This window comes from Carcharodon carcharias, chromosome 26 (assembly GCF_017639515.1).
Source record: "Carcharodon carcharias isolate sCarCar2 chromosome 26, sCarCar2.pri, whole genome shotgun sequence".
Taxonomy (NCBI): Eukaryota; Metazoa; Chordata; class Chondrichthyes; order Lamniformes; family Lamnidae; genus Carcharodon; species Carcharodon carcharias.
The window spans coordinates 28,979,381-28,995,626 of record NC_054492.1 but is presented as its reverse complement, the minus strand read 5'-3'; the positions used below and the strand labels follow the sequence as shown (position 1 = coordinate 28,995,626).

Below are 16,246 nucleotides of genomic sequence, written 5' to 3'. Positions count from 1 at the left end.
TTATATTGTCAAGAATGTATGAATTACGTTCATCTTAGTACAAAGAGTTCTCAAACTCCACTTTTTTTCCCCAAAAGGTACAGCTTCAACTCCCAAGTCAAGAAGAGAATTGTGTAAGGGGCACTCTGGAGCAGTGGGAAAAAGGATTATCCAGATAATCGTTTTTATTGTTGGTTACAAAGTTCGGGAGATGGCCCACAATATCAAAAGAATCCAGTAACAAAAGTGATTAAACCTCTCATTTGCAGAGTTTAATACTCCACATCCATGAAACTTCCAAATATGTTGACGATGTCAAAGTGCCCATTGTACAGCGCAGAGCCAAAACCATCGCTGAAGAACTGCCTTGTAGATATTAGGCCAAAGAAGATCTTTCTGGAGGGTATCTTAAACGTTTTTTTTGTCTTGTTGTATCCTCTGCTTTTGGCATACCAGCATCTAGTAGGCGCCTTTGACCATTTTCAATTGCCTCCATTTATATGAATGACTCACATAAAGGCCCAGTGCGATCAGAATTTGGTGACTAAACCATCGTTGGCCTTGGGTTTAGCTACCTTGGACAGCAGTCTGTGTAGTTCCTTAATGATGGGATAGAAAACTTGGATCATTTCTTCTGCAGGAGCTAAGTTGGCTTTCCCATATTTAAGACTATCCTCTCTTTGTAGCTTGTGGCTGAATCCCATATGACTTTTCCATTGCTAAACCCACCATGGGGAAACAGCCAGTAAAAACTAAAGGCACCTGTGCCTACAGAAGACTGTCAAGAAGTTGGAATGATTGCAGCACACACCATTTTGCTTGAGGAAATTTGACAAAGATAAAAATCCATTGGGTCATGAGTATAAAGTGTGGAGCAAGGAGTTATTTATACCATTTAAAGCTTTTCCTGTTGATCATGTCATCAGCTGTAGGGTGGATCCCTACCCAAAGTAGATCTCCCATGGGAACTCCTGCAGTGTTTCTCTCTGTCCTAGCAGAACTAAATCAGACTCTCAAGCAATAAAATGCTGGCCTTGCCAGCAAGCTCATAACCCAAGAAAAAAGAAAAAACAAAACATCAGTGTCTTTTTAACTGTGCAACCTTAATTATTGATGCTTGGCCTAGCATTTCTGAAGTAGTTTCAGCATTATGTTTGTTGTTGAACTGCATTTTGGAGTACTATAATTCAACAGCTCAGGTTTTGGTGGAAATAAAACGGTTTAGACAAAACATTTATTTGGATGCCTTTGTTGAGATCGAAGACTGCAGTTACACATTTCGTTCTTAGGCTCACTGTTCAGGGGGAGAATATACCTTTGCCTACATCCCAAGAGGGAGCTAGAGTTAGAATTTATTTTATTCTTTCATGGGATGTGGGTTTTGCCGACAAGGCCAGTATTTGTCGCCCATCCCTAATTGCCCTTGAAATGAGCAGCTTGCTAGGCTATTTCAGAGGGCGGTTGAGAGTCATCCATATTGCTGTGGATCTGGAGTGACATGTAGACCAGACCGGGCAGGGATGGCAGATTTCCTTCCCTAAAGGACATTTGTGAACCAGATTGGTTTTTACAGCACTCAGCACTGTCAAAACTGATAACTAGCTTTGAGTTTATCCAGTTTTATTAATTAAATTTAAATTGCACCAGCTGCTGTGGGGATATTTGAACCCATGTCCCTGAAGCATGGGCCCCTGGATTACTAGCCCAGTGACATTACCACAACACCATGGATAAAGAAGACTTTCATCACTTGTAGAGCCATTATGGCATTGAAGGAGGCCATTCAGCATATCTGTGGCAGCTTCTCAAATTTCTGTGCTTGCCTATCTTTCTTGTGACTAACCCTTTCTGCAATGAAAAGGCATTCACCAGGATGGGCCATGGGCCTAAGGCAGAGTCATCTGGCTTTGTCTGTGGGGCAGAAAGTTTCCGGGAGGATGGGAGAAGTTTATATCGAATATGCTCATCAGATATTGGCATAGTTCTCCATTCCTATCTCTGGCTAAATGTCATTTTTAGAAGCTGAATAGAATACATCACTTTTCTTTTTGATAAAGGAAGATTTGGCTTGTGGATCTTTTTGATGCTGAGTATTATGGCCCTAGAGGTGGGATCTGCTAACAGGATTTAGTATCTGGAGCTCAAAGGTGTGATGCAGCAACTGAGGACTTCTTGAAAGAACAAATATGATATCTTCATGGCATTAAGGCCCATTAAATGGAATAAGTTTTATTGTTTGAGAAAACCTTTGTAACCAGTTAGACTCTTGATATTCCAGCAAACGGATGTTATTTAATCAGGTTACATGGGAGTTTTGTTCAATTTGTCCCTCAATCGGTGGCACTGTTAGCCACCATTTACCACGTCTGCTGAAGGGGAAGTAATACTTCAACTTTCTGAGTATATAAATTTAGAAGTACTTCTTTCTATGTAGTGGTTTCCTCTGTTGAGTGAAGTTTCTGAATTGGCACCAGATGTATTTCCTTGCACCTGATGTGGGCTGAACGGGAGCAACCTGTATGCAGCTTGATCTGTATATCCTGGTCAGTCTCATGGATGGTACCTGTCAGGCTATTTGTAAGGCAGCTATCTGTGTCAGCTCACTACTTTTCTCTAAACGTGCATCCAGCAGCACATCCCTTCGGCTGTTTGCAGCAAGCACAGTACTGACCCTGCTCAACCAACTCGTGCTTGCAAAACTCCTTTAACATTAGACATTATGTTCTGTGGTTGGACAGCACTTGCTGAACAATCCCAAGCGTGCTAAGAACTACACTAACAACCAAATCTAAGATTATCAGTTGGGCTCGCAATGTGGCTCACTTCTGCTTGTTAGAAACTACATTTATTCATATGCAGGGCACAGCCCCTGTAGGCAAAAGGAACATGTCCAGGCATTGCACCATTTTTGGAATTTAAACAGAAGCGTTCTGGGGAGGAGGTTGGGAAAACAGTTGTTCCCTGGCAATGCCTTGACCAATCAAAAAGTCCCCTTGCCAACCAATCAGCAGCCCCTTCTCATGCAGTATAAATTGTTGCTCCCTTTGAAATTTGGCATTCTTGCATCTGTCCTGATGAGTGCAAGATGGAAAGCTTTAACAGCATGTCTCTTCTTTCTTGCCCCCAGCAATAAACATGTATTTCTTCATGACTGTTCAGGACGATGAGAAAAAATTGACAGTGGCGCTCCCAACTTGTATCCTCAGAATTCTGCTGTTACAGACTGTATTTGAATGGTGTTTTGACATAGTAGATTGTGCCCATCCTCATTCTTTGTAAGACAGCTTCATTATAAGAAGATCCAAGCTGCCGCATATGGTGGATCTGATGCTCTCCTTGTCCCTGCTTGAGTCTCTTGTTGTCTGACAGTGATTTAATTGAGGATGTAGTTAATGATGACCCGAAATTGGAGAGACGGGCAGTTGCATCTGATGCAAGCTTTTAATATTTCTCAGCCAACACGTCCAGAGTTGCCCACACTGTCGCTGGGTTAAAATCCTGGAGCCCACTCCCTAACCGCACTGTGGGTGCACCTACACACAGACTGCAGCAGTTCAGGAAGGCAGCTCACCACCACCTTCTCAAGGACTATTGGGATGGGGGCAATAAATGCTGGCCCAGCCAATGAAGCCCACGGCCTGTAAATGTATTAAAAAAAAACTATCTCCTTATCTATCTCTTTCCCCACCTTCCTTTGTTGCTGCTATTCCTGTGTTGAACAAAGTTGTCTCAACTAAAAACTTATAATTAGGAAAAGAAATTCAACTCATTGACGCAGTTGTTTTTCTGTACATAGTACAGTACTGTAACTCAAAGCCAGTTTCTAGCGGGTCTCTCTCCCTCCCATAGTTAGAGCATGGTTGAATAAATTGTTTTTAAGTTGTGCTCCAGAGCTATAAAGCAGTCATCTGATGAAATTCATGACTGCACTAGTAACCAACTGCTCTATTGTTGAAGTTTTCACCTGTATTTCTGTGGGTTTTGCAAGAGGATTACTGGAAGTCTGCAAGAGCATCTAGTCCCAGCCTGTTTGGCCAGGCAGAGCCTGACCAGAACATTTAAAAATTCTGTTGACTTGCTAGCGTACATGAGCAGATGCAAAAGGACAGTTCCGGTGTACAAATGTTTGAAAACTGTCATCTAGCAGCGAGGCCTCCTGCGCTGTTTTATGTGGGCAGTTGCACCAGTGAAGGCTGCAAAAATCTGTTCTCCCAGGGCATTTTTCTAGTTTGTTTTGCATCTCTCTCCCCAGGTGAAAGAACTTGTTCTCGACAACTGTCGTTCAAATGAAGGCAAAATTGAGGGGCTCTCAGATGAGTTTGAAGAATTGGAATTCCTTAGCACGATCAACGTAGGCTTATTGTCAGTCGCGAACCTACCAAAGTTAAACAAGCTAAAGAAGGTAGGTAAAAAGCCTTCTGGCTGCTTTTGATGTCCCCTGTGCTTGCCAGTAGTGCCACGATTAAGTAGCTGCATGATTCTGGGGTGAAATAATGTCGGGTGGGGTTTAAAAAATGCCATTTGACTGAAATCTGAGGCAAGAGTTGACCACTGTCAAATGTGCATTACTGGTCACTTGACATGTACACAGGAAGCTTCTTGGGCAGTTGCTCAGTAAATAATCCAGCATTTAATTGATGTGTAGATTTGTTGGTGGAAGTGGCTCCATAGTGCACAAACTTGTTTATTTGACGTTTTAACACTGCTGGCTCTTAAACCCTAATTTTGAGCTCTCCTTAAATTTTAGCTTGGCAGTTAATAAATTAATCTGACATTCCAAGAACGATGATGGCTGCTATTGGGTTGGGTCCATTGGTCAACAGTCTTAACAATTATGTTTCTAGCTGTTCCTTATAAGATGACAGTTGTCCACCTGCAGTGTTTTTCCACATTTCCCTAATTCTTGTATCAAAGAACTTGCCATGTTGTTCTATTCAATTTCTTTTTCTGTTTGTGGCTAGAAGTAGTGGGTGGCATCATAGACTTGATGACCTTCCTCCACCTCAATTTGGTGTAGAACCTGCCCCCAGTGACAGTGGATTAAAACTTTGGTATTAATTCAGGAAAAGCTTGGCAAAGAAATAGTTAATACCCTGCTTGTCAAAGTGAAGGGAGGTCCATGATTGAATATAAACGTGTTAGCAATCGTTCCGGGAAGGTTCGCTCGACTCAATCCTGAGATTGGGGGCTTTCTTATGAGGAAAAGTTGGGTAGGTTGGGCCTGTATCTATTGGAGTTGAGAAGATAGAGAGGCGATCTTATTTAAATGTATATGATCCTGAGGAGACTTGACAGGGTGGGTGCTGAAAGGATGTTTCCCCTTGTGGGAGAAACTAGAACAGTTTAAAAATAAAGGAGTCTCCCATTTAAGATGAAGATTAGAAGAATTATTTTCCCTGAGGGTTGTGAATATTTGGAACTTTTTCCCCAAAGACTGGTGGGGGCAGGGTCAATGAATATTTTTAAGGCAGAGGTAGATAAATTCTTGACTATCGAGGGAGTCAAAGGTTATCAGGGCAGGTGAGAATGAGAAGTTGAAGCCACATTCCATTCAGCCATCATCTTATTGAATGGCAGAGCCGGCTTGAGGGGCTGAATGGCCTATTCCTAGTCTGTGCATATGAATACATGGACTCTACTTGATGGACTGAGTGCTGCTTTTGTCACTCCCAGGTTAAAAAAAATTATACTGATTTCTAGTTTACATCAATGCTAATGGTGCAATGTTTAATATATTTACATATAGCTTGAGCTAAGCGATAACAGAATCTCAGGCGGGCTAGAAGTGTTGGCAGAAAAATGTCCGAACCTCACACATCTCAACCTCAGCGGCAACAAAATCAAAGATCTCAGTACAATAGAACCTCTGGTGAGTACCTTGAACCTGAAGTCTTGAGTCATGGTTGATCTCAGCATGAAGTATTATCCACCCAGAACTGGGTGTGAGTGTAGATATTGATAAAGCTATAAATAGTGATGTGCGGAGAATGTGCTTTCACAATAAATCCCAACTGGGTGAAGGCCACGTGCTTGGTAAATTTCTTCTTTCTCCATCTGCTAATTCTCACTGGATGTTTCTCTGATTTATAAATCCGCTTATCACTTCTAAGTCATTTATCTGGTGGGATTTATTTCAAAAAATGACATTGAGTTTTAAGAAAAGAGCAAAAGTTCAAAAAATTAAGACCATTTATTGAAGGTGAAGCCTGTTACAAAAATTTGAGTAATGGACTTTTAAAAAAGAAAATCCTATTTGTATCCAATTCCACCTTTTTGGATCACTTTACAAAGGTGCTGATTGAATGCAATTCCTCAAATTGATGGGCAGGTGTTTGGGATTTTAAAATTTGTTATAGTTATTAACCTTGTGTTGCTTCAGAAGCCAACTATATAATGTTAACTCAGTTCCCCGGCAAAGTTGGCTCCAGTGAACTTTTTTAAGCCCGTAAACTCCTGCAAAGTTGCCTCCATTGGAAGGAACCTGCTATCTGGTGGCCCCAGTGTATAACTCAAGAATAAAATCAATGGAGGAAAAGACACAGCTCAACATTGGTTAATGCGGGAATGATGGAGTGGTGGGAGTGTCACTGGACTAGTAACCCAGAGGCCCAGGCTAATGCTCTGGAGACATGGGTTCAAATTTCACCAAATTCAATCAATAAATCTAGAATATAAAACTTGTCTCTGTAATGGTGACCATGAAACTATCATCAATTGTCATTTAAAAAAAAACATCTGGTTCACTAATGTCCTTTAGGGAAGGAAATCTGCCATCCTTACCTGGTCTGGTCTACATGTGACTCCCAACCCACAGCAATGTGGTTGACTCTTAACTCCCGTCAGAAATGACCTAACAAGCCTCTTGGTTAAAGGACAATTGGGAGTGGGCAACAAATGCTGGAACTACACCCAGATCCCATGAAAGAATAAAGGGTAAAAAAGGAACATATTTCTTGGAATCATAGAACGGAAGTAAGACACTTGGTCCATTGTCCTTGTGCTGACTCTTTGAAAGTGTTATTCAGTTGGTCCTGGAAATTTGCAAATTTTTCTTCTAATTATACATCCGATTCTCTTGTCGTCGCTTCTTTATTTGTATGGGATTGTAAGACACTCAAGAATTTTTAAGAAATCTTCATCTAAAGTAATTTTAATCTCCATCTCTGGTAGACTGGTTTTTTGGAGGCTTTGAACTGTCTCTTCTGCCTTGTGATCCAAATTCAAACCTAACACTTTCTGGGGGTTTTTTTTCCCTTCCCTCCCCTTTTTTTCTCACAGAAAAAGTTGGATAACCTGCGGAGTCTAGACCTTTTCAATTGCGAGGTAACAAACTTAAACGATTACAGAGAAAATGTTTTCAAGTTTCTCCCACAACTGACGTACCTAGATGGATACGATCGTGAAGACAAAGAAGCACCAGACTCGGACACTGAAGCATATGTAGAGGGGCTAGACGATGACGACGAGGAGGAAGATGGTACTTTATCAGATTTTTGTGATTAGACTCCTCCTGTCTTTCTCCCTTCTTCAATGTTATATCTGTTGTTGTGCAAACTTGCCCCAGTTTTGTCCATAAGGTATTGACTTGTGAGCTGGTGTGGCTCCATTCACTGACCATTGGGAATCTGATGGGAAAGAGGGCAGCAGCAGATGAGTGAGTCTGTCCTCTCCACCTTCAGATTTTCCCTCTTTCTCCCCACCCTCAAATCTCTTGAGAGGTGGAAAGAAGCCATCAGCCAATCACAAGAGAGGAGGGGGGGGTGGTGAGAAATAATGCTGGGAAGTTTCTCTTTGACCCTGAAGGCAGTCAAAAAAAAAGCTCCAAGAGATCAATGGAACTGTCCCCTTAAAGCCTTTTATATTTCATCTTCACATGAGCTTGGACGATCGTGAGTGTGCCCACACAGTTGTTATGACCTGGGCTAGTTTACCACAGCAATCTGATTGCCCAACACTGTCTCCTTGTATTGTTTGAAGAAAGGGTGAGTGAGAGCAAAGTTGGGAAGTGTCGGCTGCTGCCTCAAGACTTGACAGTAAGAACCTCCAGGGAAGCAGGTTTGATTTATAAGGTAGCAGAATGATATGTATAGGCTACGCTCCAACTTAACCTGCAAATTGGCTGCAATTTTCTAAAGCAAATGAAGTTAGAGTAACGTGTGGGTTTTTGTAAGAAATTCTGTTACCCTAGACTATAACATCAAGGGCCACACGTACCACATCACCCAGCAGCATCTGATTATGATTACAGTGGACTGGCCTCCCCTATGACTCCAGTGTTTTGGTATTCCATCCTGTTTCCGCAGCAACCGTTGAAACATGGAATCTAATGTTGAATACAACACGACCCCGTCGGCTAATTCTCAAACTGCTCCTCTTGTCAGCTCCGCCCCCAAAAGGTCAAACAGATGGCACCAAGGTTTTGGCTGCTGTCCAACTCAGCACATCTGAAGGTGACTGTTGACCATTTGCCAAACATGACTTGTTTTCATGGATTCATCACGTGGAAATCTACCAATTCGATTACTGAACATTTAGCGCACTCGTATCAATCTTCCCTCTGTCTCCTAAAAGCACTAACCAATTTATTTAAAATGAGCTAGTACCCAGAGTAAAATAGAGAAACTTGATACAGACCCATTAATGTTAACATTATTGAAGACGGGCAGTCACTTCAAGTCTGTATTGTAGTTTGAGGTTTTGCTTCAACACTTCGGGGGTTTAATTCTGACTGGTAGTGCCCCAGTTAATTTGCTTGTCTAAAATTCCTTCGTGTGCTATTTTAACAGTCATTAAATGGGTTAGTGACTGCAGTGTGTAGATGTATTAACCAGTGTGCCATCAGACCAAATTAAATCCTCCATATTTCATAAAAGTATACTGTTTTAAAGATTCCTAATCAATAGGGAAATCTAGGCTTTCAAATAATCTCCAGGAATTGAGAGGGGAAGAGACAGAAAAGCTGAGCTGTGCCGAACAAGTGTTAAACTTTATCAGATGTCTCACAAATGGAAAAAAATTATTAGAAGTTACCTAGAAATATCCTTATCCTATCGCAGCTTGTAATACTTGTATAAATTATGTTCCCATCCTTGCTTATTAGCTATACTAATCTAATTTTACAAATTAAAAGAAATAAACTCCAAATCCTGGAAATAATAATAAAGCTGCTGTGACTGCACGATTGCCCCCAGGGAAAGGGTTGGGTATGTAACCTGACCTTCCAAGTATTGCTCGACAGGCTGTGTATTTCCAGCATTTTTCTTGCAGAATAAACACCACAGACCAAACACACAAAGTTTGTGAAATTAACGTCACCAGTTTGTAGTGGTTGCAGAAGCAGATTTTTTTCACTTGAGAGTTGGTGAACATTGTGTGTTCTCGCACTTACTGAACATTCAGCACCTAGCAATTTTGGGACCAATGAATCAAGTCCTGCATGAGCAGCGGAAGCGTTAAATTACACACTTTCCTCAGCTTTTGTGTTAATGTCTGTGGGGGTTGACCAGCATGTATCTGCATGTAGACGCGTAGAATCATCCTGCCATCTGAATACTTTGTAATGCTGCATTTAAATGAAAAATTTTAACCTGGGACTACTTTATTAAAATTGAAGCATGCACTGTAGAGTCAAGTCAATGACCAGCTACAATATTGTCAAATCCTGCACTAGTTTTCCAGCTCTGCAGTGTTCTGAGTCTGGTGACGGGACAGTCATTCGTCTAATTGTTCATTGGTCATGCATTCGCTATCGTTAGTCTCTGTTCATTTTGAACTTCCTTTCTGTTGATCTAAAGTGGAAGCAAAGTCGGACAGCGTTTTTGTATTTAAACTGTAACCCCATCCATTTTATACTGAAGAACGAAACCTACCTCTGATCTGCAGAGTCAAATTCTCGTGTCTGGGCCATTGCAGTGTCTTGGAGGAACCCTGTGCATGCCAGACTGGCTGCATTGAGGGTTGTTCCCTGGAGATGACCTATTTGGAGAAAATGGTCTACAAGCTGTGCTGCATTCCCATAGAAGGGGGAGGGGGAAAGTCTCTTGTGTTTATTTTTTCACTCTCCATCCCCTTCTTAAGGCCTTGGTAGTATAAAAGAATAGCTTTTCTCCCCCTATTTTCTCATGGGATGCAATGATCATTGGCAAGGCCAGCTTTTATTAGCTGCCTCTAATTGCCCTCGAAGGTGATGGTGAGTCACGTAGTCCTGTTAGGGAGAGAATTTCAAGATTTTGACCCAGTAACAGTGATTATTGTTCCAAGTCAGGGTGGTGTGTGATTTGGAGGGGAACTTGCAAGCTTTGGTGTTCCCTTGCTCTTGCAGCCCTTGTTCTTCAGATTGTAGAGACTGTGGGTGTGGGAGGTGATGTCAAAGGAGGCTTGACAAGTTGCTGCAGAGAATCTTATAAATGGCACTGACTTAATGTTGAGCTCTGTCCAAGAGTAGCAACATCAGGACTGCGGACTGCAGCCTGATATATGTGCACAAACTCAACCATCTCCAGTCGTATTTTACGCTAGTTGTGGCAACTAATGCCCACTTGAGGAAAATAACCTAGAACTATAGATTAATATTCTTGTGAAAGTTGTCTTGCACTTAAACGCAGCTCTAAAATATTTGTCTGTGGCTATGTAACTGAAACCAGTTGTTGGGATAGTCATAGTTCTAGCTGACGTGCGAGTGGTGTCACATTGGATGTCTTTCAGTTGTGCTCCATTTATTTCTGTCTTCTACCTTTCTTAAGTACATTTTGTAGGGAAGGGATGAGAGACTGAGAAACAATATTGTTGCCTGTTACAAGTGATGTGTTTATGAGCAATTTTTTTTCAAAATCTGCCTCTTGTGTGTGGACTTGTTTAGCCACTTGTTAGGTCATTATCAATAATTCATGATGGCATAGTGGATTCTGGAGAACCAGCTGCTTGACCCAGTTTTAAGAATATACTACATAGTCCCAATTCTCTCAACATCACATTCATGACAGTTTAGATCATGTATGTGCATTTTAAATAGCCCACATTCTAAAGATATTTGGATGCTGTTATTAGAACCTCCATTAAGGATGTAATGTATAATTTAGAGAGCATTGATTTCCTTTCATGTTGTCTTGCATTGATTTAATTATTTATTTTAAATGTACAGAAGTTGACGAAGAGGAGGAATATGATGCTGTTCAGTGTGAAGAAGATGAAGATGATGAAGGGGAGGAGGAAGAGGAAGATGAAGATGAAGAGGAGGAAGATGGGGAAGAGGAAGAAGAAGCCCTCAGTGTAGAGGAAGAGGTATTATAAAAGGCCCATCCAATAACATAGTGAATCAGTGACTGGCATTTGAAAAAGTACCTCATTGATGCTAAACTCCTTTGAGACATCTTGAAGATGTGATAAGGTGCTATGTAAATGCACTGCCTATCTTTTAGTTTGAATTGGGTTATGTTCATTTTCCCGTTGAGCTGCAATTTTGGATCAGCAGTACAAATTTAGGTTGAATTGGCTCATGAAGCAGTACAGCCCTTCACTACGCACCATAACTGAGGGGATCTTCTCCCCGGTGGGTTAATCACACACTCACTATGTTTAGCAGTGTGCCTGCTATTATCAGTTTTCAGTATGGTAGTGACGGAGTGCTACATCGTCAGATGAAACTTCAAACTGAAGCCCGATCTGTCCCTTTGGGTGAATGTTAAGACCATAAGACATGGGCCGAATAGCCTACTTCTGCTCCTATCAAGTCTGCTCTCCCATTCAATGAGATCATGGCTGATCTGATAATCCTCAACTCCACTTTCCTGCCTTTTCCCCTAAACTCTTGATTGCCTTACTATTTAAAATTCTGTCTATTTCAACCTTGAATGTACTTAACGACCCAGCCTCTACAGCCCTCTGCAGTAGAGAACTCCACAGATTCACCACCTTCTGAGAGAAGAATTTCCTCTTCATCTCTGTCTTAAGTGGTTGACCCTTTACTCTGAGGTTATGCTCTCTGGTCCTAGACTCTCCCACAAGGGGAAACAACCTCTCAGCATCTACCCTATCAAGCCCCTTAAGAATCTTATGTTTCAATAAGGTCGCCTCTCATTCTTCTAAAATCCAATGAGTACAGGCCCAGAGTACTCAACATCTCCTCGTTAGAAAATACCTCCATACCTGGGATCAACCTAGCGAACCTTCTCTGGATTGCCTCCAATGCCAGTATATCTTTCCTTAGATAAGGAGACCAAAACTGTTCAGTGTCCTAGGCATGGTCTAACTAGTGCCTTGTATAGTTTTGACAAGACTTCCCTATTTTTATACTCCATTCCCTTTGAAATTAAGTCCAACATTCTATTTGCCTTCCCTATTACCTGCTGAACTTGTATGTTAGCTTTTTGTGATTCATGCATGAGGAACCCCAAATCTCTCTGCGCCGCAGCCTTCTGCAGTCTTTCTCCATTTGAATAATCAGCTCCTCTTCTCCTGCCAAAAGTGCACAGCCTCTCATTTTCCCACATTATATTCCATCTGCCAAGTTTTTGCCCACTTGCCGAACCTATCTATATCCTTCTGTAGACTTTGTGTCATCCCCACCACTTGCCTTCCCACCTATTTTTGTAAAAGATTCCATGGCACTGTTCCAAAGGGCAGGGATGTTCGTCCCGATTTCTTGGCCGATACCTATCCCTCAATCTCAATCACTTTTTTAAAAAAGAAAACGGACTATCTGGTTATTATCTCATTGCTGTTTATGGGAGCTTGCTGTGTGAAAATGGACTGGCTGCCGGACTTCCTATTTAATTAACAACAGTAACTACACTTCAACAGCACTTCATTTGCTGTAAAGTGCCTTGGGGACTTCCAAGGAAGCACTCATAGAACTTGTATAAATGCAAGTTCTGTTTTCCATTTGCAGATTTTGAGTAATTAGATAGGCCGACCTAATTGCTAGCGTGGGGAAGGCTCCTGACCACTGGTTCTGAGCGTCCTGTGTAAAATAAACTCAACAACTTGCATTTATATGGCACCTTTTTAACATAGTAAAATGCCTGAAGGTGCTTCACAAGTCAAAAAACTGAACCACTAAAAAACCTTTAGTCCAAAAAAGCTGCAACCCTGTCTTGGAAGCTAACTGACTTTCAGCTCTAATGTTCTGAATTGTACAAATTCAGTCACAATGAGTTTCATTTTTTAAAATGTGCGCACCAAACCAGGAGGTTTCAACTATTGTGTGCTCTTACTACCCCATTGGCATCTCAATCTTCAGCTGTTACGCCAACTCACGCTGAAACTTCTTTCATCCATAGAATGTAACTTCCTCCCTTCAGAGGCTTCCCCCCCCCACCCCCGCAACCCCATAAGATGTCCCCTTTCCTAACTTATGGTTTTCTTCCTCCTCTCATTTCTTTCTCCCCCTGCCAATCTCACTACTTTTCCCAAATCCTCTGAAGTAACTTGGGGAGAGTTTAACTAGGTTAAAGGTGCTACCTAAGTGCATTTAGTTGCTGAACACTGCCCCATGCCCCACCCCCCCACTTCTGAACGTATGGAAAAATCCCCAAATAATTATATGTGTAAGTCCTGTAATGTAACTTGGCCAAACAGATTTTTGGGGACAGTCATCAGTGTAGTTTAAATGGACATGTCTTTATCAGATTGGCAACCAAAAATCATCTCTAGATATTCTGTTAATCTGAATCTTGGAGAGGTGGTGCAGAGGGAGTGTGCTTTGCAGAGGATGAACAATACGTGCTTTTAGTTTTTTGTTTGTATATTTAAAAGCACACACAGGAGGGGAGCTAAGTGGTTCAGTCCACTAGACACGGGCCTTTCACCTTTCGAGACCAACCTGTAACTTGCACTAGTAGGGAGCAGGCTTCTATCCACTGGTCCTGAACATCCGATGTAAAATTAACTCAACAACAGCTTGTGTTGACGTAGCACCTTTTTAAAATAAATGCCCCAAGGCACTTCACAAGAGTATAATTTGAAAGCAAGCCACATAAGGCGATAATAGGGCAGATGACCGAAAGTTTGGTGAAGAGGCCGTGTTTAAGAAGTGTCTTGCAGGAGGAGAGTGAGGCAGAGAGGTTTAGGCAGGGAATTCCAGAGTTCTGGCAGTTGAAGATTCTGCCACCATTAATGGAGCTGTTAAAGTTGTGGAATGTGCAAGAGGCCGGATTAGGAGGAGCAAAGGTTGGGGTCCTCGGCGAAAGGTGGAGCATGACTATTCTGACTGACAAAGCACATTTATTTGATTACAATCTTAACTGAACTGTTGACATTAATATTACAGCATTGGATTTTTTTTAACCATTTCTAGAGAAACATGAGAAATTCTCAAGAATGGGTTGAGTCCAGGTTCGCTTTGCATTGCATTTCAGTGATAGTTGTAAAGTTGTCTTTAGTGAAAGATATTGGTTGGTAATTAAGGCTTAGCGTTTCATAAGCTGTTTGTTTACTGTGATGCTGTACTGGATGAAGTGATTCCAGACTCATTTGGTATAGACTGGAATCTCGTAAGAGGGTGGAAATTGTTCTTTGTGGTATGTAAATATGGTGCTTGTTTGGATTGAAAGCTGTGGCAAAGGAATAATGGCTCAAAAAATTAGTCCCCTCGGAAAAGATATGCATTTGTAGTGTCCTCTCAAGTTCCTCAAATATTTCAATGTTTCAGGGATATTGAATTGCTGTCAAAACCACTCGCTGCCCTGGGGCCCTGCCAAACAGTTGCCATTTTGTGCACAGCAAGGAAAAATCCTCATCACTCTGGGAGAACTAGCTGCTTGCCCTAGAATCCTTTATACTCACCTGAACTACTGGAATATGGAGCTGTATGCCTCGGTTAAATCTCGCCCAAAGGATCGCACCTCTGGAAATGCAACATTTCCCTTCAGCCTAGCTCACCATTTAGAGGCCTTCAGCTGCCTCGGCCCTAAGCTCTGGAATTCCCTCCTTAAACCCCTCTACCTCGTGCTGTATAAGACACTCCTTAAAACCTGCCTTCTAATCATCTGCTTGTATATCACGCTGTGTGGCTCAGTCTCTTGTTTTGTTTGATGCTCCTGTGAAGTGCCTTGGTAAGCTTTGCTGTGTTAAAGACACAATGTAAATGTAACTTGTTGCATGCTTAAGCCCAGGAATGGGACTTGATCATAAAGCCTTGCAACAGGTGAGAATGGTGCCAATTTCAGGTCATGTTGAGCATTGTGTTTATGGTACGTTGTTACCACTCAGTAACAGAGGGCTGTCTTGATATTATAGGAGGATGAGGAAGAGGATTTCAATGACGGCGAACTAGAGGAAGAGGAGGAGGAGGATGAACAATCAGGTGAGTATCAGGGGCTCCTGATTTGTACCTTTTGATAGTTGTGGTTGGGCATTGCTAGGCTGATGAGGCTTTGAGATTGGAGTTTCCTCGTCAGTATATTCTAATGTTGGACATATATGTTTTTAATACACCAACCGAATCCTGCCTTGTGCTCCTGAAATGGATTTACTAAAATCGGTATCACCTCATTCATGGTGGGATTTCTTGGGGTATAATCTGAGCTGCTAGTTTATTGCATGAGAATCTGGCTTCATAACTGGATCATATTTCATGGTTTCGTCAGACCCGCAAACCAGAGGACTCGGGTATACTTTTTTTTTCAGCCATAATTCTTTCTCTGGGACATATCTAATGCCCTAGATCCATTTATCTCCAGGCTAATTAAATGTGGAGGTTGGAGGAGGTGATATTTGCTGCCTGGATGAGTGCAGTTCCCAAAACACTCGAAGCTTGACACCATCCAAGACAAAACAGCCCACTTGATTGGCACCCCTTCCATAAACGCTCTCCACCACCAATGCACAGTGGCAGCCCTGTTTACCATCTACAAGATGCACTGCAGAACCTTACCAAGGCTCCTTAGGCAGCCCCTTCCAAACCCACAACCATTACTATCTAGAAGGGCAAAGGCAGCAGATGCATGGGAACAGCATCACCTGGAAGTTCCCTTCCAAGCTATTCACCATCCTGACTTGGAAATATATCACCCTTCCTTCACTGTCATAGGGTTAAAATCCTGGAGCTGTTTCCATAACTGTACTGTGGGTGTACCTACACCATATGGACTGCTGCGGTTCAAGAAGGCAGCTCACCACCACCTTCATGGGTCATTAGGGATGGGCAATAAATGCTGGCTTAGCCAGTGATGCCTACATCCATAAATAAACTTAAAAAAAAAACATGGCGATCGGGTTGTATGGCATGTCCAGTAAACTTTGGACTTTACTCTTGGCTCTGGCATAATGT

At 41.9% G+C, this 16,246-nt stretch overlaps 1 protein-coding gene across 1 annotated transcript in view; it reads left to right on the top strand.

Moving 5' to 3' along the window:
* Nucleotides 1–16,246, top strand: part of anp32a (acidic (leucine-rich) nuclear phosphoprotein 32 family, member A) — a 34,531-nt gene that overhangs the window by 17,111 nt on the left and 1,174 nt on the right. Inside the window, exons 2-6 of the mRNA XM_041174780.1 lie at nt 4,232–4,381; nt 5,726–5,848; nt 7,258–7,456; nt 11,120–11,259; nt 15,214–15,280. Of these exons, the coding sequence (XP_041030714.1) occupies nt 4,232–4,381; nt 5,726–5,848; nt 7,258–7,456; nt 11,120–11,259; nt 15,214–15,280 (679 nt within the window). The remainder of the gene's footprint in view (nt 1–4,231; nt 4,382–5,725; nt 5,849–7,257; nt 7,457–11,119; nt 11,260–15,213; nt 15,281–16,246) is intronic.